The sequence below is a fragment of the Parasteatoda tepidariorum genome, chromosome 7, assembly GCF_043381705.1.
Source record: "Parasteatoda tepidariorum isolate YZ-2023 chromosome 7, CAS_Ptep_4.0, whole genome shotgun sequence".
In the NCBI taxonomy this organism is placed as follows: domain Eukaryota; kingdom Metazoa; phylum Arthropoda; class Arachnida; order Araneae; family Theridiidae; genus Parasteatoda; species Parasteatoda tepidariorum.
In genome coordinates this window covers 13138627-13165640 of record NC_092210.1, presented here as the reverse complement: position 1 = coordinate 13165640, position 27014 = coordinate 13138627, and the positions used below count along the sequence as shown (strand labels likewise).

Genomic DNA, 27014 nt, shown 5'->3' with positions numbered 1-27014 from the left:
TACTAGAAATGAAAAACGACTAGAATACCAAAAATATTGTTAATAATTTTTTGATTACTTTATTTATTTTTTTACGTAATAATCTCCTAAAGACTAAAATTAACTAAGTCGAGAACCAAAAGTGCGAACTCCAATAGTAATAGTTCAAAAATTTGTCGATAGATCGCGCTGATTGAATGTGCTATGCGCAATGAAGTGGAAAACATCTGAGTGCCATCAGCGCTCAGTGATAAGACTCCCAGCACTTTTTTCACGTACGATGAAAATAACAAGATGAAATTAACGATAATAACGATCAAATTCACGAATAATTTATGATAAGTATAACCATAACTTTAAGAGAGCGCTGTGGCTCGGGGCATAATAATAATAAACTGAACTATTTAATAAGCTGAGTGAAAAACATTTTTTATAACTGTTATGACCAATAAATAAGGATAGCTTAAAACAAAAGAACATTAGAGTGCTTATATAAACAAACTTATTGTAAAACCAACTTATTTACACAAACGCCTTGATGATTCAACAACAGCAATATGGCAGCTCCTTCGCATTGCCTAGTAAAATGTAATGTAGGCATAGTCTATTCACTGAAAAGCATATGTAATTTAATCTAATTGAGATATCCTATCTTACCCCTCTACCTGGTTTTACCCCACTCCCCCCCCAAAAAAAAAATTATAATGTGTTTCAACGTAGCCGTATAATAAAGTTGTAGTATATTTGAACGCTAATAAGCTGAACGAATTTTAAAATTTTTAACACTACAGCCTCGCAGCTGTATTTAAAAAAAACTTTCGCAAAAAATTGAAATTATGAAAAAAAAAACAGTATTATAAATAACTTTATAAATATCTTTTGCTTTTATAAATAATACATAGATCTCGAAACTTGAAGTTATTTCTTTTTAATGGTGGTTTATTTGGTATCTTTAGTTTAATATTAGGATTCTGTAAGTAAAAAACATCCCGTGATGGTTTATGCTTGCTGCTCACGTAGACTATAAAGTTAAGTTAGACAGAACTATACAAACTCTCTTGAGAAGTTGTTGGAATCTTCGTAATTGCCAACAAAATATTTTTGTATTTGTTCCAGGTGTTTTTATCATAGAATTATATCGATCTTCCATCCATAAAGTATCCCTATGAATGGAATTTATCCTCGAAAAAAATTTAATAAATTTTAGTCTTCACAACTTGTTAGTTTTTATAACTATTTGACTATTTAGGAAGCATTTTTCTAAACATGTGCCTTTTTATTTTATTTATTTATTTATTATTTAACTTACTAACATGTTACTCTTTACATGTAGTCTTGGCCATATTTAATAAAAAAATTATAAACACTAAATATTTACTTTATTATTTAAAAAAATTTTTTTTCCATCTTTTTACTCGACTTTTTTAAAATGCTTGTTAACAATAAATATTCATTATATCATTTATGAAGCTTTAGTTTCTTACTTAGCTTTGATGTCTTTAATTTGTCTTAAACAATAAATATTCATTATATTAATTGAAAAATGTCTAGCTTTTTAGTCGGTTTTGTCTTGTTAAGACGTTTATTAGCATAATTATTCATTTTTACTAATTTGAAAAGGTTTAGATTTTTACACAGCTTCGTTCTAATTTTCTGTAATTAATCTTAATATTTATAAAAAATTTCGAAACAATTAACCAATTAAAACAGTTTGCGCTCATTAATTATTTAATGTTCTTATTAAAAAATGTTTCTCACAATTCGGTAGTGATTTATTAAATAAAACAGTTTCATTTATTTAAAAAATGCATCATATACGTGAAGACGTTTTGTCTCTCTAAAATTCTTATTTCATCATTTAAATTCCTTCATTAAATGCTTGAGAATAAAAAGAAGTGCGTAAATATTGCTAATTATTAAAGGCATCTGGAAATTTTTCTCTACTCTTTAATTTTGACAATGTGTAAAACAGAAGTTGGTGTTTTTGTGTTCAATTATTTTGTGTAGAAAGCTAATTTAGATAAACAAAAGATTTAAATTCTCAGCTTAATCTCCAAAAAAATAATTTAACAAATTAAAGCTATCATGCTTTAAATTACTCCTTTTATTATTCCCTTAAAACTATTCTTGTTTTTATTATTAATAGCTTATAATTTGTATAAAATGTTTCAAAAAATAAAAATAATTGAAGCACTCATGTACGAAAAACAATTAATCGCGATTGTTATGCTTCTTAGAATTTTCAACGGAATAAAGAAATATTTCCTTTTAACGGAATGGTTAATTCTCGGGATTAATATAAATTCTTAACAATTAATTTTTTTCCTTTGTTTAAAGCGATGCGCTCTATTATTGTTCATTTATTATCTTTGTTTACACTGCCTGTCTTTATTTTTGCTTGTACTCCCTCTTTCTTTTATTCTTATAAAAATTTAATTTTAATCGTAATGTATACTTTAAATAGAGAAAGTTTAATTACGTACAGCATGTCACAGTTTAAAGATATTAATTCGAGGTTGCATTTAACCGACAATTAAAAAAATAAAACCTTTGCTATAGATTTACCTTTTGTGGTGGTTTTATGTTTTGACATAGTAGTCATTCTGGTATGAATTAATTTTGTTGGGCGAAAATAATAGGCACGGAATGAAGAAAAAACAATTCTTTTCTAAGTAGGATAAAATAGATTACGCTTAAACACATTTTTTTTAAATTTCACATACTTACAAAGCCAATCGACTATAGTATTATTGAGATACAATACTATAAAGGATCCAATATAATAAGATACAATGCAATAAAGATGCAATAAAAGATCTGTAATGGGTCTGTGCTGCGGTTGCTGATAACAGACATACGATTGGAGTGGTTCAAGAAAAAAAAGGCGCCTGAAAGTAGGCATTCGATTATAATGATTAAAAGCACAATTCTTACTAACCCGAGTCAAAATTCTTGACGGTCACATCAAAACATTTTGATGGTATATGTTGGTTTCAGTGCGATTCATGATGGTCCAACATCATTTGATGGTCACCCTCATCCAACATTTTCCATCATGCGTTCATGGTGTTTGACAAGCCGACAAACTTCCATCATTCCATGATGGAAAATGCTACTTTAATACTATGATGGTTTACCCTCAGGATAAGTTTGATTCTCATGGACCAACAATTCATGATGATCCGTGATGGTCCATGATGGTTCCAACTATACATTTCCATGATGGGAATTCTTGTTGGTTCTCACGAAAATACCATCAAAACAATTTTTTTTAATTTTCTTATATGCTGTACCATTATAAATCAGTCCGAATTCCCAGATTGGGATGATGGTGATTCATGATCGTTTCAAAATGAGATCTTGAGGGAAATTTCTGATGGTTCAGCATGATCAAACCATCAAAAAAGTTACGATTTTTATGTTGGACTATCATAAATTAGTCCGAATTCCCAGATTGGGAAGATGGTGGTTCATGATCGTTTCAAAATGAGATGATGAGGGAAATGTATGATGGTTCAGCATGATCAAACCATCAAAAAAGTTACGATTTTTATGTTGGACTATCATAAATTAGTCCGAATTCCCAGATTGGGAAGATGGTGGTTCATGATCTTTTCAAAATGAGATGATGAGGGAAGTTTCTGATGGTTCAGCATGATCGAACCATCAAAAAAGTTACGATTTTTATGTTGAACCATCATAAATCAGTCTGAATTCCCAGATTGGGAAAATGGTGGTTCATGATCGTTTCAAAATGAGATGATGAGGGAAATTTCTGATGGTTCAGCATGATCAAACCATCAAAAAAGTTACGATTTTTATGTTGGACTATCATAAATTAGTCCGAATTCCCAGATTGGGAAGATGGTGGTTCATGATCTTTTCAAAATGAGATGATGAGGGAAGTTTCTGATGGTTCAGCATGGTCAAACCATCAAAAAAGTTACGATTTTTATGTTGGACCATCATAAATCAGTCTTAATGCCCAGATTGGGAAGATGGTGGTTCATGATCGTTTCAAAATGAGATGATGAGGGAAATTTCTGATGGTTCAGCATGATCAAACCATCAAAAAAGTTACGATTTTTATGTTGGACCATCATAAATCAGTCCGAATTCCTACATTGAGGTGATGGTTACTTATGCTGGTTATCATCCGAAAATATAATGATTCATGATGGAATTATTGATCCTTGCCATCATTATTATGTTGGACCATCAATGGAAAACCTTCAAAAAATTTTTCTTGGGAAGAACACTAAATCAAAAAACATTTAATCTACGCATTTTAAACAAAATTTCATTTAGGAAAGTAGCATAATTTAATGTTATGCATCTAAAATATATAATTAAAAAACAGAATATTTTCTTTTAACCGGCTGGTTAATTATCTGTAATGAAAATAAATATTTACGATAACTTTTTATTGTTTCAAACAATACGCAAAATTATTATTTATTTTTCTTATCTCTGTTTACGTCTCCAGTTTTCACTTTTACTTTTATTATCAATCGTTAGTCTAACATAAAAAAATTCAAGGTAGATAGTTCAAATATGAAATGTTCAGTTTTGTACACAATTATAAAACCTAATTTTAAAGTTGTCTGCGATCGCAATCAGTTATTAAAAATGAAGTTTTGTAAGAATGACTTCATAAAATATAAAAAAATTTTCTCAAGGATTTTTTTCTCTTCAAAATTTACCGCCAACGGTTGTAATAATCTGAAAACATGTACTACTATTACTTAACTAAATTTTTAGTTAACCAAACTGCAGATTTGCGATATTGGCAAAGGAATGGATAATAGAAAAGTAACTAATTAAATTATAAAATTTTTTTAAGAGATTAAATGTTTCTCAAGAATCATGTTGAGTAATTGAGGAGCAGTGTTCAATTGAATCATTCAATTCTGTTAATCAGCTACTGACTTTGACTTCAGGGAATCATTCCCCATTTTGTAAAATGCTTATAAATTTCAATATAATTTCTGAATTTTGCGCACCTGGCATTCTCACCCGCTTCCACTTACCTCTTTTTTATTTCCCTTTTTTATTATTTTCTTCAATGCTTGCTGTTCCTTTTTTTTCTATTGAAAAACCACTGTTTATACAACCGAAACTATATTATGTCCATTTTTGCGCTCTTGATTGTGCTTTATTCATGACGTTTTGAATATCCTATCTTTATTTGAATTAAATTTGTTATTAAATACTGCTTCTAAATCACGAGAGGTTGGCGTTACGTTTCGTTCTTGTTTGAACCCCAGACTCAATGATTTCGGGATTTTTAGTTCTTTTCATTATATTCTTGATTATTATATTCGGCTATATACATAAAGATATATTTTAATAAAGAAACATAAAGCTTTGTTTTTTTCACTCATATCTACTGAAAGGAACGAGTGTTCTTTTTTCTGCAACACCTCTATTTATCTATATTCCTCTCTCTTTCTATATATTCATCTCTCTCTATCCATACCAAGTAAGGGTCCCCTTCTCTTTGAAAAATCGTTTGGTTCTTCACGCCCGGTAAACGACATTCTCTGTCTTCTTCACCCACCTGACCCTCATAGTCCTGACATACATAATAACCATTCTTGAATAGTTCTAAATTTACAAAAAATGAATAGTATTTTAATGATGTTAATCTAATAAGCTTATCAAAATTTTCACTTTAAAAAAACAAATTAGTCTGTTACAAACTCCAAGTAACTAAAGTAAAGAAACAAATGTGATATAAATTCTATTAACGGAGTTTTTTCCATCTTCCAGAAATAAAATAGAAATCTCTGGAGACCAAGCAGTGTTAACCAAAAAGGCTTTCCGAACAACGTTAACGAAAATCAATACACCAATATAGCAAGTTGTATGTCCTTTGTGTATCGTCTTCATGGCTCTTCGATTAGTGGGCCATTTTTTTTTTATTTGACATAAAAAAGAATCCGCATCCCTCCATATGGATGCTCAAACAATGTCTTTTTAACGATTGCCTGAAAGCATAGGAATTCCAACATTTTACAAGTTGCCTACGACGCGACAATTCTTAAATGCTTCCTAGAAGTGGTTTTCCCATAAAAAAAATAAGCAAAATTTATAGCCACTACTATTGATACTAGGCCAATACGTTATTTAGCAATTGTTTAAAAGCATATAACTTTTCTTATTGTATTTGCATCAAAGTTTTTTTTATGGATTTAACGTATACGCGAACATAAATACCATTTAAATTTGGATTTCATTTTGACATGAAAAGACAAAAAAGTATTTTATATTGGTGTTAAGACAAAACTTTTAATAATTTATAAAAACTTTTAATAACTTTTAATAATTTTTAATAAGTAAAAAAAAAACTGTAGCGAGAAATATTCTCATAACATGAAAAATTCAACATATGATTTTTTTGATCTTTCAAAATTGAAATTAGCTATGATGTAGCAAATATTTAAAGCCCCTTAGATATAGTTTTTGTTTGTTTTTTTTATATATATTTTACACAGTCTTCTTACATAGCTTTCAATAATTGCTTGAAAAAATGAAACATAGCACGCAATTCTAGTCTTATTTTATTCTGCTTTAGCCTTAATATTGAGTAAACTTTCAACAACCTTAAAAAGTGTGCATCTATGTTCTTGTTCAAGTTAAACAATAATATCTTGTAATTAAATTTACTTTGTCCAATAAGTTTAACTTAACATGACATTACGGATTCAATAAGGTTTAACGATAAGGTACGACGAGCATCAACTTTACCATTTGTGTAAAATCCAAGAGTAAACTAATAACTATATTCGTAACTATAGTATACTCACGGCTAAGCTTATCATTAAGTACTGACGAGGTTACGCAGCCCATTTACATTATTCTAATGATTTTACAAAATAAAGTCTCTTAACCAATAAATTTGGTGACATATTGAACTTATATAAAATATATAAAGGTTATCAAAATGAAAAGTGGACAAGTTGAATTAAAAGAATACATTTAATGGAAATCATATGTAATCACCATGGGCGTTGTAACACAGTCCATCATTTAGGTATCAGGGGTCTATGTCTTTGTCATAGATAGATTGTGATAGATTCTGGAAGAAGTCATGCACAGCTTTCTTCACTTCGTTATCCGAATAGAAACGTGCCCTAGGTAACGCTCTCTTTAGTGGCCTACAGAGGTGGAAGTCACTGGGTGACAAATCAAAACTGTACAACGGATGTTTCAGCACTTCCCAACTGAAATTTTGTAAGGTCGTCTGGATTTCACGGGAGACGTATGGATGGGTATTGCAGGGTGAGAAATCATTCTGGGAGAGGGACGAGCGGTTTGCTTTTGATCGCTTTTCGTAGTTCTGACAGAATACTGCAGTATTGTACTAATTTAATAGTGCTTCTTTATTGCAGGAAATCAATCGTTGTTCCAATGTGGATGCATCCATGTATAGCACGAACTTTACTTTTAATCAATTTTCTCTATCCCGAACAACCTTAACTGTTGAACGCCGTACGCAGTGCATACCTCCCACGAACTTCATATTTCGGTTCGGTGGCACTGCTATAGCTGCAGTCATTCTGACGTAATCAACTTTTCATTTGGGTAACCCCTATATAAAAATTAGGTTTGCCGCGAATAATGTCATGTTGGTTTTTAAATGATGTTCTTTGAATAAATGATTGTTTGAAAGCATAGAGGTAGCATTATCGTATTGTATCGTTGAGTATTGAAATAGTTAGTTCAATTGGTACAATTCGCCTTACAAAGAAGATGACCTAAATTTAACTCTCCAATAAAGCTAATTTTTTTACAAGTAGCACAGCCTTCGTAGTACAGCACAAGTAGCACAGCATTTTCACAGCCTTCTTTTTCGCTTCCTTAAATCGTGTAAAATGCGAAAAACAAAACTTATTGAATAATATAAATAACAAAAAAAAATTTTTTTTTATCGAGTGATAAGAATTTTTTTGTTATAATGATATCCAAAAATCGTAACAGATATAAACTTTTCGGCTCACATTTAAAGAAACTAATTAAAGAATAACAAATATTGCTTCTTGCAGACTATTTTCTTCTACAGCGAAACAAAAGTAAAAATTCTTTATCTTTTATTTGATTTGTTAAGGGCATGTCAGCATAAGACTCGTCATTTTTAGTAGTCCATTTTTAGTAATCCAATGCTCTTGCAACGTCATATTGTTGTTTCTTTTTAAAGATCAAATGTTTTCCTTATTTATCGAAATATGCGTTAAGTCTAGGATTCCAGTAAGACTGCGAAGTGATAATTTTTTTTTTAATAATTCTGTGATATATGTCATAAAAGCTTTTGTATTGTTTTGAAAGTATATTTATGTAGTTTGATAATGAAATAAAGCGGAACTATAAGTAGTTGCGGATGATTACTTCAATTCTTTACCGCAATAGTGTTTTCTCAACTTGCAGCGGAATATATCTGTATTATTTTTCAATAATTTGTGTTTCTGAAACCAATGCAAAAAGGGTATAATGTTTTATAGGAAGTAGTATATAACAAAAAAGAAGGAAAAAGAGAAAAACTTACCGTAAAGAAAAAAAAAATATTGCTTTGTGAGTGAGAATTCGATACTTTCCTTGATAGTTAGTTGAGAATATTTTCTTTAACATACAAAAAAATGCAGTTAAAAAAAGCTGTTGAAAAATGTACTTCTTTAATAAATATTAGATACTGTTGTTCTTTAATTTGATGGTGCTATTAGCATTAATGGTGCTAAATGTAAAGTGCAACTTCTTAGTTTCTCAATAACACAATCTTAAAAATGTTATAAGTGTTTCATAGAGAGTTGATTACTTTGGCCTGCGCTTTTACTGAAATAAAATTTCCCATTATTACTCTCAAGGAGAAAATGACTAGATTACTTTGAAGTTATGTTACATTTTATAAACCTTTTTTTACCAATAAAAAATTAAGGAACAAAAACTTAGAACATTTTACTTATTATTCATATTATGAAGTGTTTTTTCGCATATTGTGAAGAAAAGAGCTTAAAAGCTTAAAGTTTCAAATTTAACTGAAAATAATCGGTTATCTTAATATAATTTTGCATGCATATGGCTTTAAATATTCAATAAATAAGTGTTTTAGCAATAGGTTATTAAAGTTTAAGAACTGCTTAATTTATTTTTCTTTGTTTATTTTTCCTTTTAAAACTCCAGCATTAAAACAAAATGGCAAAAATTTCTAATGAATAATAATTTATTTATTATAATTTATCAATAAAACATGCTTAACATTAGTAACATGATTATACAAAATATGATTATAGCCCCTAGGAATAGTACAAATTTTAAATAAAGTATTAAAATGAACCATATTTTTGCTTAAACTAAACCAGAGAATCGGGAAATCAGGTTAGAGAAAGATTCATCATCAGCATTGGCACGACAACCCTTTGTGAGCCTGGGCCTTACTCAGAAGCTTTTCCCATTCTGCCCTTCTCCCAGTAATTGATTCCCAGTTCTTTACTTTTAAGATGGTAAAATCCTCATCCACACAGTCTTTCCATCTCTTTTTGGGCCTTCCTCTTAGCCTTTTATTGGAGGGGGTTGCATTAAAGACTCTTAATGCTGTTCGTTCTGGGCTCATTCTCACAACATGCCCGCCCCATCTCATTCTACTTAGTTTAATAGATTTAATGATATCATCACTATTAAAGATCTTATATATTTCAAAATTATATCCTTTTCTCCTGTTGTAGAGAAAGATTAATTTGAACAATAATATTATGGTTACAAGCTTTTACCATTTTTTCCTTTAAAATGGATACAAATGGGTATCTTGTAAGAGAATCAGTTAATTAGAGCAACTTGAGTATAATCAATTGCCATTATCCACTATTATGTTGTTCTACGTAGTTACTACAAATGGCATTATAATGTATACGTTTTCGCTAACGTCAGGTCTTAATTGTATTTCTGAGAATTCTTATTCAACTAATTCGTTTGATTTTGATCAATAAATTCGTGTTAACAGGAGTAATTAGATTGCGAAAAATATTACTAAATGAGTCTATGTTGACCTTAATGTAATATGTAACCATACTATTTATACCGATCTTAACATTTACATATACGTCACCTTGATAAAGATCAGAATTACTTAATGTCAACGTTTACATATCTACTCTAGCGGATCTCCGATATATTTTTGTTTTCAATTCATTATTTATTTTTTATAGTGGCATAATTATGCACTGATATTGAACATTCAATTAAACCAGTGGTTCCCAACCTTTTGTGGACCATCGCCCCCCTCTTGGGGTTGGCTGACACATATCGCCCCTTTCTCTTTTTGCTCAAAAAACCATTCATTGTTGCTTGTGAGCAACCAAACACTGAAAATATGCTATGTTATTTGATTTTAATTTAAATTGTAATGCAAATAAGGAGGCACATTTATCCTGTCATTTTTATTAATTAAAAAAAATTATTTTTTTTCAAAAAGAAATGATATTTAAAACAGAATAATAAAAACAAAAGTACATTTTTTAAATTCATATTTTAATGTAATCAAGAAAAAGTTAAAACGTTAACAGCTAAAACTTGAGAAAAAAAAATGAAGATGGAGAAAGTACATTTTTACCACTTCAACGACTACCCTGTGCTGGTGTATTTCAAGTTAAAACTTGAATGTCAGGTTTTATGCTAGTCAGATTTAAACGCGGGACGGGCCTCCTTTGAAGCAAATGTCCAACCTATCTCTTTGCTTTGTGAGCAGCTGGAAGACAGAACTAAATCTTCTCTCCACTAAATATGTTGACGGGAACGAGATGAGAAGCGGCTCAGTTTGTTTCCACAATTGTGGATAAGTGTCCATAAGCTTTACCCAAGCTAACTCGTAACCGTATTTTTTAAAGACGACTTTAGCCTCACAGTCATACTTCAAATCTAAAATCTCAGTCTACAAAGAGGAAGTGAGCTTATCCACAACTTCAAAAGAGAAAGGATCGAAAATCCAATCCGGAATTTCTAATTTCATCAAATCTTTAAATCTTGATTCCATAACTGATCAAGGTGATCAGTAAAAATTAAGATTTTATTTTCGAGAATCTCGATATCTGCCATTGAACACTTTTTAAGAGTTGGAAATTGCATTAGCTCTTTGCGACCAATGTTTGACTTGTAGATATCAAACTTGGCGATGAATGAAGATATGATTCCCTTAGCCTTGATAATGTTCATTTTATTTCCTTGAAGTTTTACGTTGATTTCCTTCATTTTTTCAAAACTATGAGTGAGGTACGCAGTTTCCAACTTGCGTTGCTTCAAACTCTCACTTAAAACAGGATCAGTGGTGTCGAGAAACTCAGTAACCGAATCCAGCAATTCGAAGAAACGGCTCAGTTTCCTTTTGAAAGCCATCTCACAGCTGTATGTAGGAGCAGGAATTCGAAATCTTCATCATTTTCATGGCAAAGTTCTCGGAACAAACGGTTATTAGGAGAATTAGCTTTTATTTTATTGATGCCAGAAATAACCAATTTTTCGCAGCCAAAAGTTGACGATGAATGACATAATGAATGGTGAGATAACTTCCGGTACTTCTTTTTTAAGGTGACCCAGAAACCCAGTATGACAACCAGACATGGTTGGAGCACCATCTGTTGCACAAGCACTTACATTTGTGAGGGGAATTTCTTTTACCTCAAAATAATCTTTGACCAATTTAAAAATCGACGATCCTTTTGTATCTGTGTTCAAAGTTCTTGTAAACAACATTTCCTCGTTAATCTCCTTACTCTCATTTATGAATCTCACGTAAGCTAAAACAGCTTTGTTATCTATCACAGTTGATTCATCAATCTGCAACGCAAATTTACCTTCTTTCAGAAATTTGATGAGTTTTGATTCAACGTCGGCGGCCATCTCATCAATACGCCTGGAAACAGTATTATTGTTCAGAGGACCAGAGTGACTTATCAGATTTCCGCCTGCTATACCAAATAGTATGACGAAAACGATCCTGCAGTTGAATTTTTTTAAATTTTTAACTATCATAGTTCTTTGTCTACACCAGAACCATAGGTTTCATATATATTTTCAATTTCAATCTCAAATAGCTTTTATTATTAATATTATTAGCAATTTTTATCTTTTGAGGACTCGTCGCCCCTTGATCGCCCCCCTAAGGATTATCGCCCCCTTAAGAAGCTCCATCGCCCCCTTTGGGGCGATCGCCCCCAGGTTGGGAACCACTGAATTAAACCATGCTGATTCCTCTTAATGCCAATATTCTTCATAATAAGAAGACGAAATTTGAATTAAAAAAATACTTTTAGCAACCATTGCAAGCTGAATGCCAATATCTATCACGAAATAATGTCGTAGAAATATTTTGGACAATTTTTAAAGCTAAGACACTGATGAAAATCACGATTTAGATATGAACTTGGGTCAGATATCATGTTTTCCTGATAGCATATTCATATTACGAGAGAGCGCAGTAGCTAAGACACCGATCCGTAATTTTATATATATTATATCCGTCGTTGAACAGCAGACCCAATTTTAGGTTTAGGACTGCTAATGATCATTTCCGTAATATTGTAATTTAAAGCTATCCAGAAGATAGGGAAAACTTATATCAGTACCCCCAGAGGTATTGATTTGTTAAGGGAACACGGAGGACTTTGCGACTCGACAGATTTATCGTGCATCAGTCACCATTTACTACGCGGAGAGTCTTCAACCGACTGGAATCGAACCCACAAGCTCTTGGACATGGACCCAGTGCCCTACCAACCAAGCTATCCCGGCCTACGGATCTGTTATTGTTGAATACTTAGATCCAATCTGACGATCGCAACTGAAGCTACCTAGTATCAGATTCAGCATCACTGGAAGGAAAATGCGATTGGTGTTCAATGCTCACGACATTGCTACAACTAGGCCGTTAGTTACAAAATTGTGAAGCCTTAGCCTCAATGAACCCCCATACCTACAAAGAGCAATGGATATTTTCATTGTCATACTGCGCATTGATAAAAAGTGTACGTTAAAAACTAGCAGAATATGGTAAAATTTACCGTGCTTCTGACTCCATGGGAGCACCAAAAGTTCGGTAGCTTTTACCGAAGCGCTTTCGAAGCGATTTTGGCAAAATGATTAATAAAATGTGGTTTTATAATCCGTGATTAAATTTGGTAAATATGTTAGAACTTGATAATTTTATCATCATACTTTAGATCACAATTATAGAGCATAAAATAGAGTATAATAACCATTTATACGGTTAAATTTAATTTTCAGTTTTATATTTTTCACTAAATGAGTGGTAATAACAAATATAATTTTCAAACCAAAATTTCCGTTAAATCGTTACCATAGGAATGGAAGAATTTCTAAACTAATGGTTTAAAGGTCGTATATTTTGTTTTTATTAACTGTGCTGTTTATTTTTTATCAGAAGAGCTATTACCATTGAGAACGATAATTTTATTAGATCTTTTGGCTGACGATTCCGTGTACTAATAGTGCATACGAATTGAAAATAATTTCATATTAAGTATTAATAATTTCAGGGATATGGGATCAGTTTTGATTGGGGAAATACCAATTATTTCAGTTAAATGTTGTAATATGAAAATTAACTTAAAATAAGCAGCACTTGAACTTATCTATTTTATTGAAAAACGATTTCCTTTCCTTTAACAACTCGAAATATTTTCATGCACAATATTAGAAACTTATATAATTAATTCCTTTTTACCAGACATAACCAGTTGACTAGTCATTTTGAATCAGTATTACTTGTAGCAGAAAAGAAGTTATTCTGGTACACATTCTGCCTTCAGAACTCACGTAAACTAGAAAACTCTTAGGAAGGAAGAAAATAACGAATTTTTTGGACGACGTATACGAAATCAGGAGGAAAAACAGATTTGCAGACCTCCCTTCATTTCCTGTGACCGTTGCTGACGTAATGCAATCATTAAATGACGTTTAAGTGATGTTTGGCAAACTCATTGAGGAAAAGTGTCACGTTTGTCGCACTCCCTCGCTTCATCGATTAAACGGTAATCAATTGATGTTCCTATTTCTATTGGAAGAAGAACCACTTTCTATAAGCAAGTAAAGTTATGTTGAGAAACCATGTAATATAAATATTGTAAATTTAATTTTTTAGTGAGGTGTTATTAGTTTAGTCAGAATCCAAAGTTCAGAGGAAAAAATATCGGTAGACGTACTATTATCATATAACATGGTCTTAATTTCGCAGTAGATTAGTATAAAATATAAAAACTTTGTGATAGAGAAAGTTTATTTGTTTTTTATTTTTTTACTTCCAATGAGCTGCACAAGTGAGCACAGATGAGCAGACCTAGTGAGTTCTCCAGAAGTGGTATCCACTCTTTCAGGACCACCACAATGGGTGAGATACCGTTGGCCATGTTAATTTGGACGTCTAGTTTCTGCCACACTAGATGGCAGCACCGAGACTCTTATTTGGATGCTAAAGTGCACTAGGAATTTTAATTTTGCCCGAAATGCCAAGACCCAATAAGGCACTCCAGGGATCTTTTATACGCCGCATAATCATACGACATGGCCGCAAATGATTTTCTGCATCCCAAAAATCCGGTGTCTGGGCAGGGGATCGAACCCGTAGACTTGGGCTCAGAAGGCTGACGACAAACCAGCTGCGCCACCCAGCCACGTGATAGAAATATAGAGAAAAAAAGTAAAAAAATCTTAAGTTATGGGATTTATTTCTTTACGAAATTTAGTATTTTAAAATGTATTGTTATTCCAAATTAATAATTAACTTAAGGAGAAGTATTCTTACAGAAATTGTAATTTGGGAACGCTGTGTTATAACATTTTCGTACATAGCAAACATATTAATAGCATTAAATTAAATCCTAACTATGAAGTAGCAATGAAAATACACCAAAAACAAACGTAGTCAGCATTAATCATATATCTTATATTAAATATTTAGATTTGTTTTAACTATTTAGTTGAATTGTGCTCAAACTTTCCCAGATTTATCTATGCCGTTTTCTTTGACCCGTTTGAAGAGGATATTTATTTTTCCGAATATATTTCAAAAGTTACCGAAAAATATTTTTAAGGCCAAGGTGGACGTAAATCAAGGGCGTCTAAACAAACCTTCAGAGTCAGAAAAGTGTCTTTCTCTTGTTTAGAATTCCAGTGGAGTTGCTTGTTGGTACGAAGTTACATAGGATGCTGTTTTGGTTTGCTGGTCACGTGATACTCCAAAACTCTTAATGATGCAGAAAATAAATTTATAGGCAACAATGAAGAGACTCACGTCCTTGTTGGAAAAGGAATGTAGAGGGACACTGTATTGTTTACTGTATTGAGTTAGTCTGTATATTAATAGTTATAAAAGAGTCTTTCATTTTTAGGTTTTATTTCCTAGAATTTAGATTAAACACAAACTCCAAGATACCTTGGATTGAATTTATCTTTCATTATCCATTTTATTTAATTTTATTCCTGGTGTTGAATAGCTAAATTAAAAAGTAGATGCTTGGTTCTCAATCAGCTTCACATTACTTATGGTTGGTGACTCACACGGAAGACTAGGGAGTTCTTAAGTCTTTAATGGGATGCATATTTTTACATGCATTTGCGGATAAATTAGGTTTTCTTTGCGCTGCATAGTGAAAATTAGCCTACTTAATCAGCTAAATGACAACCAAAGACGAATCTTCAACTGGGTAAACGTTAAATCAAATATAATATGACTGTTTTAGTTTTTTTATGATAATAAATAACTATACATATTACTAGGTATTAAAGAATGCTTTTATTTTTAGGATTTATTTTTATGAATTTTTATTAAAACTATCTCGGAGACACATACAAGCTAAATTTATTTCAGTTTCATGGTGCATTTTATTTTACTTTCAAAAGAAAAAAATAAATTCAAGCAAAGTATTGATTCACTTCTTTTAATTTTTAGCAAACTTATCATAGTCAAATTTCCCTACCTGCATTAGTCTGGTAACTCCCCTCTCCTGCTAGAATATTGTATGCATCTCCTTATTGGTATTCTTTAGAATGACAATTGTTAGCTTATTTTTTTAGTTTTTTCCTTGTTTTTTTTTTCATCTTCCCTTTTCATATTTCATATTCATATTTATAATATTTATAAAACTAAAAATTAAATAAAAAAATAATTTAATTAAATTTTTAAAAAAATTGTAAATAAACTAATGTAAATATTTCGGTGTCGGCTTATCTTTCATTCGTTTCTTCTCTTCTCTTCTCTTACGCGAAATAATTCTAAGCATACCACCAAAGTAATTGTAAAGTACCACCAAAATAATTGTAAGCAAAGTACCACCCTTTTTACCAAGTTAACAAAGGATATGTAAATGGCCATCAGAATATAAAGGTGGTTTAAACATAATTCCTGATTACTCCATACACTGTAAAAGTTTTCATGTATTTGCACGCCAAAAATTATGGTGACTACTTTACACCAAAGTAGTGTCCTGTACTATTCCTTTTTACACACTTTTACCACCATGCTTGTTATTAAGTAAAACTCAAATTTATAGCAACAGTAAGATATGATGCACATAAGAACCAGTATCATGAATCATAAATTTAGGATGTCTGCATATATTATTTCTTAAAATAAAATAAGTTTTTTTTGAAAATATACCCTCAGCACACATAAAATATTAATATGAATTCGAACTCTGCTTAACAAAACTGAGAAGTACAGAAACTAAATATTATACAATTAGTTAATGCAGCTCACAGATATTTAAAAAAATATAAAATTAACCATATTACGTACCTAAAAATACAGATACATATTTTAACGATACTGTATAGTGGCGTGGATGAAAATTACTGTCTTATGTAAACAAACTCTTGGCGATATCCAAAATAAGCCAACGCTGATTTTTCAAAATTATCCAACGCTGATGAAGTCAAAATAATCCAATGCATCTGACCTTGGCATAATCTTTTCCATTTGTAGGAGTTGGGATTTAACTATACCTATATTTTATTTCCTATGAGCTGCAAAATCAGTCTTCCCGATGAGCAGACCTAGTGCGTTCTCCAGAAGTGGTATGGGGTACCCTCAATAGGTGAGATACCGTTGGCCATGTCAATTTGGACGTCTAGTTTCTGTCACACTAGATGGCAGCACCGAGACTCTATTTGGATGGTAAAGTGCACTAGGAATTTAATTTTGCCGGAAATGCCAAGAGCCAATAAAGCACTCCAGGGATCTTTTACATGCCGCATAATCATACGGCATGGCCGCTGAGGATTTTCTGCTTCCCGAAATCCGTGTGTCTGGGCCGGGGATCGAACCCGCAGACTTGGACTCAGAAGGCCGACGACAAACCAACTGCGCCACCCAGCCACACTACACTTATATATATATGAATATAGTTTTTCTTCAAATCCCCACCCGATTGAGGATCGTCATTTAGGTATGGAAAATTTGTTGGCCACTCTTTCAAGGGAACCATTTTAGGTGGGCCTACATTGCTCCCACAGTAAGGGAAGAAAGTACAGAAAATAAAAAAAAATCGATGCCTTGTCCGTAATTCGAACCCAAGACCTTTCTGATGTGAGGTCAGCTCCCTGACCATTACACAGTCCTGTCGGCCCAACCTTTAAAAGTTTGAGTGAACGATTGCATCGGTATTAACTTCAAAATAACCAACAACTTTTTAGAATTTTTCAACACCAAAATCAAATAGGTATAACACTATAATTTTTATAGAGTAGTTCGCAATTGTACTGCCAGCGCACCAATGATTTTGTATGATCGTAAAATTTTGTTTAAATGAGTAAAATAATTCAAATCTGAAAATATGTGAACAAAATTTTTTTTAGTTTTTCGTTATTATAAAAGTTTCACAATTTTCAAAAATTAATGCAATTTTAAATTAGCGCGAAGTGCGCAAATTTAAAAGCAAAACATGCAGTTTTCTTTGCTATTATTCGAACTTTGGAATTTCCTATCATAAAATATCAAAAAAAGTAAGCAACATATAATTCATGTTAGAAAAAAACTTACAAACAGGGATTTATTTGTTAAACGTTGCTTTATAATTAGTTAGTTTGTAATTAATTACTTCAATAAACATAAAATCAAATTTAAAAATTTCGGATGTAAAATTAATAATTCATGTGAATAAAAAAATTTTTTAAGGAAAAATATGTGTATATAATGAAATTTAAATGCATTAAATTAAATGTACATTTCTAATATTTTTGTGTAGGCTTTTTGGTATTATTGAAATAATTAATTGTAAACTAATATAAATTTAAAAAAAATTATTAAAACAACATTTTGAATTTAAATATTTACTGTAAATGTGTGCTTTTGTTTTATATACAGAAAAAGAATAGGAGCACTTTTCAAAATAAATAGTTTGAAAATTGTGACAACATAAACAATTTTTTGCTCTTTTAACATTGCCTTGTTAAGAGAGCTTTTTAAATGAATAATTTAGAAATTGAGATGTAAGCAAGTAAAGCAAATTTGGTCAAATATTTTGAATGATTTATTAAGAATTATATTTGAACTTTCATTTTACATTAAATGTTTATTCATCCGGAAATGTTTGCAGTCGTAAACAAAATAAACTGAATTAACGAAATAAACAATTTTATTTACTTAGAGCGTTACTCGACTGTAAATAATTCATATTACTCCTTGCAAGAATTTGAATGCAAGAGTAGTCTGATTTGATTGTTTTAAATCTTAACTTCAATCTGTGATTTTTTTCCAAATGGATGTAAGTTCCCATTTCCTTGCAATTTATTTATTGATTATTTATATTTATCATTTGCGAAGTTTTACAAAGAGAAAACATTATAGTTAAGTGTCTTTTAAATAACATGAATTATTGGAAATTTAAAATATTTTAATTATATTTCTACTCTATAAAAAATTCCAATCAAATAACGGTCCATCCTGAAAGCAGTATTCATAAAACCCATTTTACCTTAAAATTCAGTTTTAGAGTAAAATTTTTTTATCTTAATTTTTGCAGTAATATTGATTTATTTGTAGTGATTCAGCAATTTTACAGTAATTAAAACTATGAAAGTGCAGTATATCAGACTTTAAATAAAAGTTTACGATAAAAAATATCGGTAGTCAAGGTACTAAGAAGTTTTAACGATGATCCGGAATTTTTTTATAACGTAAGCAAGTCATTAGAAACTAGTTCAAACGGAAAATTTTATAAGATATTTAATTTCATTTTATATCCGTCGTTGTGAACAGGAACAAAGTTTAGAACCCTTACGTTAATTTTACTTTCTGAGTCCAACTTCAGCGTCTCCGGAAAAAATGCTTCTTGCAGTGGATTCCCGCCCATGTGAACCTAGAGTTCAATGAAATAGCTGATTCTTTGGCTAAAAATGCCAGAGATCTCAATCAAAATACAATCCCAACCACGTTGGCAGATGCAAATGCTTCTGCAAAGTCAAGACTATTCACCCCTTTAAAAATCAAAGCCCTCGATCAAATAACTAATCTTGACATCGATAGGAAGACAGCCACTACTCTCATCAGACTAAGAACAAAACATCATAAAAACATGAAAATTTCTACAGATGGGACTAGAAAATATCAAAACTGTGGCAACTGTCTTAATGTGGAACTGACACCATATCATGCTTTTAACTGCCCTGCAGTCGCTGCAGGCCTTCACCTCTTAAACTACCCCACAGAAGAGGATTTGTATTCTTTTAATGCCATAGAAATAACAAAAACTATTCAAGCACACCATGAAATATGATTCAATAGAGGATACGACACCAACCAACCAACTTTCTGAGTCTCAAGAAAATTTTTAGCAAATTGAAAAATTTTTTGCCGACAATATTTATTATTTTTTATTATTTTATTTAATAATGGTTGAAAAAAGTTTGAATTTTAAGGTATACAATTTTTTACATCAGTTCAAAGAATTTAATTTTGCATGGCAAAATACAAAATGTGAGCTAAATTGGACTGAAAAATCGAATTTTAAGTATTTGCCTTTTTTTTAAATTCAGTTACTCAGGAACTATTCGGGCGATTTCGTTTTTCTTGCTTGCCCTTACAATTTGTCCAAAGAAGGTCATCTTCAAACGTTTAAGTCATTTAGCAAGAACATTTGGCTCTTTCATTAGGAAACCATTCTTAATTTTGTACAGTGCGTCTAAAAGCTGACGAAGTGTGGGTTAAATAAATGGCCAAACATTTTTTTCAACCTTAATATTTATAAATATCATTCCGTTTGTCTGGTTAAATACTTTCTAACTGTCAAAAACTATTTTGTTTCTGAAGGAACAACAATACCATAAAATGGCTATTTTGGAGTTATACTTGTGACCTTTCAAAAATATGCTTGTATATATTTTTTTAGAGGATATGTCATTCATTTTCTTATATTAAATCTCTTGTATGAAGTTTTGAGTAAAAATGAAGCAAAAAAATTATAAAAATAAAATAACTGTTTATTTTTCATCAATATTTGTAACAAACAGAACGAAAGACTCCAAAATAATGATATTTTTTTATTTCTGTTCAAAGAGCTATCAAAATAATGATTCTCGAAAATATGATTGTGATGCTGGGATTTTATATCACCCACGTAAAAAAGCAACGTAAAAATAATTTACTCTCAGATATTTATTTCTTGATTCGTCATTTGTTTTCCTGTCTCTGCCGTTGGCTATTGCCACTATTGGCAATATAATGTATCTCTGTTACTGTCAATGACTGAAATTGGTGGTTGTTGACTTTGACCGGTGAATGTTGACAATCACATAGTTGCTTTGATAAATGTCCGAAATGTATACTAGGTCTAGTTAAGTGCCACTGTTCGGTATACATTTGCCCGGAATACCCTACACTGATGTTTTTTTAAGGTTCAGTGCCCCTGTTCGGTTTATATGTACCCGGTACTCCGAACACTGATGTTTTTCCTAATCTCTCCTCAACAGATATTAAAATATCGAATAAATATAATAATATCATCGAATAAATTAATATCAAATCGGATATAACAAATATTTCGGACATTCATAAAAGCGACTATGTAATTGCTGACATTCATCGGTGAAAGTCGAAATTCTTTTGATTTTGGTCATTCAGGGTCACATCTCTACCAAATGACTTAATACTTCTTGAGTACTGAATGTTCATTCATTTCCTCAATGTTCAAACATTTTCCTGTGTAATATGTATTTATAGCTCAAACAAAGTTAAAATCAAACTAGCTCAGCCATCTCAAGCTTAACCCAGGTACAGTACCTTACTGTATCTGAAAGCAATCAGTTGTGGTACCTCAGGGCAGTTTAATTTGAACTAACTTTCTGCCATGAAAGAAACAATTTTCTTTTGAGGATCTTAACTTAGAAAATGCAAAATGCATGTGCATTAGTCAAACAGTAAATTTCTCAGTTTAAATTTAATGCATGTTTATAAAAACATCAAGCACGTCGTAAAACAATCTCGCCCAATTTACGGTTTTTAAACGGAACCGTAAATTGTGTAAAACCGTAAAATTTACAAAATCCGTAGCCTCAACGTTTTTTTATCATAAAAAAACAAGTTTTTTCCGTAAAAATTACGAAGAAAATTCGCAATCACTGGTTATTTACCATCACAAAACACATTTTATAACAAAAATTACAAATAAAAATAACTTTGTTGACTCAGAAGACTTTTACCATATGGTAAAAGTAGACTTTTACCATTTGGTGACAAAAAAATCTCAACACACACCAGATGCAAATACGTCGGAAGAATTTGTATCAATCAGTTATCGCTGGGATATGAACCTGGGTCACTTTATTAGGATTCGCATTCTCTGTCTGAGTCACTGTGGTTCAATGTTTTAAATATGAGCATGCTCAAGTATTTAAAGCAGTTTTTTTATGTCGAAATAGTACCAGTGATAATTTCGCTTCAATGTTGTATCAATTTGACTTCAATGTTATATCAATTTGACAGCCACTTTGACGAATTGCAGTCTTATTTACACGATATCCAAAACTATAAAGTAATTGATGAAAAGTAAGAGAAAGTATATAAAATAATTGTAAAATTATTAGAGAAAAGGTAAAATTATATTATAGAACGCAAAACTGCACTGTAAAAATTAGAATTTCAACTGACAAATTCAATCCGTTGTAGATTGGGATGAAAATTGCAGAAAAACCGTTTCTTTAACAAAACGGTTTTAAGCCGTTAAATATACGGAGAAATTCCATAAAAACAATGGTTTTCATATAGAAGAGTCGGCTCAGTTGATGACTCGCTACAGTCAATATTACGTTTAGTCATTTAATTTAATTAGCATGAACTTTACTGTAAGTCGATAAGCAAAACTTAGTAGAAAATTGTTTGAATCTTTTTTCAAGAATTCTCAACTTTAAATGAAATAGATGTGCTGCTTTAAAAAGAAATTTGAAACTCTTTCTGCCACATAACTTTCTTGTATAATCAAAGCAAAGACGAAGGAAACATAAAGCAATTTTGCATTTCTAGAGTTAAATTACATTACTTGCTAGGAACAGAATAGTTTTTTGTCTTCTTGTTTTCCATAAAAACAATGCTCAGTTAAAAACTCTTTTTACCTCAACGAAAAGAATACTCGGAGAAAAAATAAGAGTAATTTTGAAACACATATTTTCGTCTACTATTTTTTTTTTTAAATTTTTCTTTCAGAAATTTATCAAAAGTTTTAGTTTTTTCGTGTATTTTAACAGAAAGTGATTGCATTTAAAAAATGTCTCTAGGAAAATCAGATACAGAATGAAAGAAATAATATAGCAAAGCTTTATTGTGTTGCTGTATAAAGCAGGGAGATAAAATCAAAACAAGAAAAATAATAATAGAAAACTATAGATATAAAAAAAAGGTAGATTTCAGCATTCAAGTACACTTATAAATGAAGTAAGTACTACATGAACTACCATAACTTAATTACATTTTAGTTTAAAATAATTGTACTTACAAAATAACGCTATAAATACATGAACTAATATAAAGAGTAATACAGCTAAGTTTTTTCCACTAAGACAATATGATCGATAAATGAAACCTTTAGTACATTAAATCAGTGCTCCCTAACCTTTATATAGCCGCGAACCGGTCACGTTTGATAACTTTAATATGGCCCGCTGTTTATTTATATTTTAGATGGTTTTGATTTAATAATTTTAATTTAACTGTATTTTAATATTCCTTCAAAACAAAATACAGTTACATGGTCGGTATGAATGCGGCTTTAGGTGACGGATCTTAGTTTTAAGCTTATCTCAGATTAAATTTTATCTCGGTTAACAGTTAACCTCTAGTCCAAAGAAATTAATTTGATAAATACTATCTGTGTAAGTTTTTGTGCTAAAGACAAACAAATTGAGTATCGGATAAAAGAAATGGATTTATGTCCTATGAAATATTTTATTGAAATAATTATTTGTACACTTGTTCAGGCATAGTAAAAATATATAGAATTAATTTTAATGTTTATTTTTATAGGTCCAAGTCTTGGAAGAATTTTGCATATCAGCTAAAAGACACTGCCCGAAAGGGGAACAAGGACCCAGGGGCACACCAGGTAGGCCATTTTCCTTTGATAGCAGAGCCAACCTTTTAAATCTTAATCCGAAATTCAAATCATACTCCATTGATTTCTTGAAAAAAAAACCTCGACTAAATAAGACTACTCTAAATTGTTAGCAACTTTAATCCTTTAATGAATCTTTCAACATTTGAATCCTTTAAGGAATCCTTTGAATCTATATTATATATATTTAATTATTTTTCTTCTTTATAATATTTTAATCTCTGAAAAAATCAACAACATTTAAAAATATGACTTATTAAAAAAGAAAATAATTTACCAATCACCCTTATCTGATAAGTAGGGCCCGGATAGCCTAGTTAATAGGTCATTGAGCTCGTGTTTATGATACGTGAGTTCGAATCCCACCGGATGAAGAAGCCCCGTAAATTAAATGGTCACTGCTGCACAGTAAACCTGACGGGGTCACAAAATCCTCCAGCTCTCATAACAAATCAATACCTCTCTGGGTACTGAATTAAAGATTGATAGTTCTCTGGTTCAGGTAAAAATCACGATTACAATTACGGTGAATAAATGAAATATAATTGGTCCTTCCCTGTAAAACGGAGTGTGACGTATGTGTGTAACTGAAGTCGTATTCTGGGCTGAACACCTCACCACCGAAAAAGAAAAAACGCACCCTCGGCCTTAAAAGTCCGTTTGTTTTCTTGGCAGGCCTGCTGATATTGGCAAGTAGCATAATTAACAACAACATCTCATAAGTGAGTTCATTTATAACCGATATCAAATTAAATCATTTTCAAAATTAATCAATCATTTCCAAAAAGTAGTTATTTGGGAGAATATTTATCAATACTTTCTTCTAGTATGTTTTTATGTAGTTATTTACCATTTAAATTAAATGAAGTTTCTCTTTCGCAGTTAAGTAAATGAATTAGTGGTTTAATTTATAACTTTCAAACCTTTTTTACATATTTGGTAACATTTTTAGCTTTTTTTACTTACATTTCAACGAAATGAATTTGTTACACTTGGAGAAAGTATTTAATTATGCAGATGGAATGTTGTGAAGATTAAAAAATAAACTATGAAAAAGAAGATGGATAGTTAAGTAGATTTTTAATTAGTGAAGAAAGCGCACGTCTTTTGACCATATTTCATACTTGTGTAAGTATAGAAGACAGAATCCACATCGTATTTGCTAATTTCATTTATTAATTGTTCATATTTCATTTAGTTGTAAGTGAGGAAAACAGAATCCAAATAATTTTTTTTAAATTTAATTTTTGACCAACGTTGAACAGGCAACCAAGTTCTAAGCTTTCAACTATCAAGTTTCAACTCCATAGCCTTGCAATTTTTACCCCTTCCCAGACGACACGGAAACTCCCGCATATTTTCGACAAAATTATTAAGTGTAGTAAAAATAACTTAATTGGGACAAACTAGCTCACGTGGAAGTCTTTTTGATGGAACTAACCCGCATTTTCATTACACGGAGAAAATCTTCCCCTGTTAGTCCGACCTCAAGAGGGTTCTGAATAATGATTCGTCTACCACTGATGATATTCTGCGTCAGTATTGCAGTCTATGCGAGCCGGGTGTGGAATTCGTATAGACCTGGTTCACCTAGGTAGATCAGTGCAGGATTTGTCCGAAAAAATGTAAAAAATCTTTTTTGATATGAAATTGGTTAATGGAGTGTGGCTAAATGGCCTAGGTACATTAGGGGTTTTCTGCTAACAAGAAATTAAAATGGTATTTATAAGTACATGATGCAAAATACTTTGCTAAAATGAATAAGGAATCCATAAATTGACTAGATAGCTTTTTATTTAAGGTTGTTATTTTCTTCACAAATAAGTTTGAAGAATTTAAAACGTATTATTGATGAGAAACTAACACCAAGTATATATCAATTTAAAACAATTATAAAAACTGGTTTGAAAACCATTTATTACAACGTTTTGTCCTCTAACCAGTTTAAAAGCAGCCGTTTAGTAGCGTTAAAAATTGATGTAAATGTTATGAATATTTAAAGAGAGACAATCTATTTCTGGAATTTGATTTCCTCTTAAAGAGTTTTCTAAGAAACGGATTTAATGGATAATTCTATTGAGAAAAATATTGCAGGATTAAGTGCAAATTTAACTATTATATGGATGAAAATATGCCATGTCTGTTTTGGCACAACAAATGTTTTAGCTTTAAAACTAATTCAATTAAACTATAATTTTAAATTACTAAATTTAATATGCATTTTAATTATATAAGTAAATGTATATTTTTGACAAAATTATTAAGTGTGGGAAAAATAACCTGATTTGAAAGGAAAAAAAAATATTTGATAATCGAAATACTTAAACGACAAGTTTTAAGTTATTATTTTCAAAATGGCGCCTTCAATAACGAAATTTCTAAATATTGCTCTTAAAACTTGAAATATTTCACGTAATATCCATATTTTGTGTTATGGGCAATGTACGATACTTTTAATGAGACAATCTCAACACATTTTAAGGAGGAACTTTTCAGGAACTTCCGTAATCACCAGCAGAAGATTTATGGAACTCCTAAATTTCCCGTTCCAGATGGTGACGTAAAACCATCATTAAATAGCGTTTAAACGATGTTAACGAATTTCATTGAGTAAAAATGTCACTCCTTCCATTGCCTCAGCCATTAAACGGTGATCGATAGAATTTAGTTTTCTTTCAGCACCCTCTGGCGAGAAACTTACGTGAAAAAGTTCTTTTTCAGAACAATGTAGGGTAATTTAATTTAGCAACTGCTGCCTCCTTGCATTGTTAAGAAGAGATTAAAGCTCCGCATTCTTCCTCGTTAGAATTCGGGTTAAATTTAGGATAGGCAAAAAAAAGTTTAAAATCTGTGTCTTGCTCATTAGTGATTTATTTCTTTCATAAAAATAAAATTTAAAGTATTTAACTAACATTAATTTAAAAAGAAATAATGGAACGTCATTGTTATTTATTTATTACTTTTTTCTTAGAAAAAGGTCTTCGTTGACTGTTAATAATAATCTGTTCATTAATGATTCAAGAAAACAAAATTTTTTTAAACTAGTGTTAAAAACATTTAGAAATTTTTTTTTATTCAAATTATTTTTATGTTTCTAATAATAAATTTCAATGATCGTTTGTAACATTATGTTCATTAGTGATTCATTTTATTCGTAGAAGGAAATTGATAGTTTTCTATTGCATTAGATTTCATTTTTTAAAACATTCCCTTAAAAATGTATTTTATTTATATTATTATTATTATTGTATGAGGTGGTGCAATAGTTTGTGCCTCCTTCCTCATTAGTGATTTCTTTCTTTCATTAAGATAAATTTTAAAGTATTTAACTAACATTAATTTTATGAAATGTTATTGTTATTTTTTTTAGAAAAAGGTCTTCGTTGACTGTCAATAATAATCTGCTCATTAATGATTCATGAAAACAGCATAATT

The 27014-nt window shown here is 30.8% G+C and overlaps 1 protein-coding gene across 1 annotated transcript in view; it reads left to right on the top strand.

Moving 5' to 3' along the window:
* LOC107445460 (uncharacterized) overlaps positions 1–27014 on the top strand; it is a 202416-nt gene that overhangs the window by 118243 nt on the left and 57159 nt on the right. The window contains exon 2 of the mRNA XM_021144441.3: positions 23492–23570. Coding sequence (XP_021000100.1) covers positions 23492–23570 — 79 coding nt within the window. The remainder of the gene's footprint in view (positions 1–23491; positions 23571–27014) is intronic.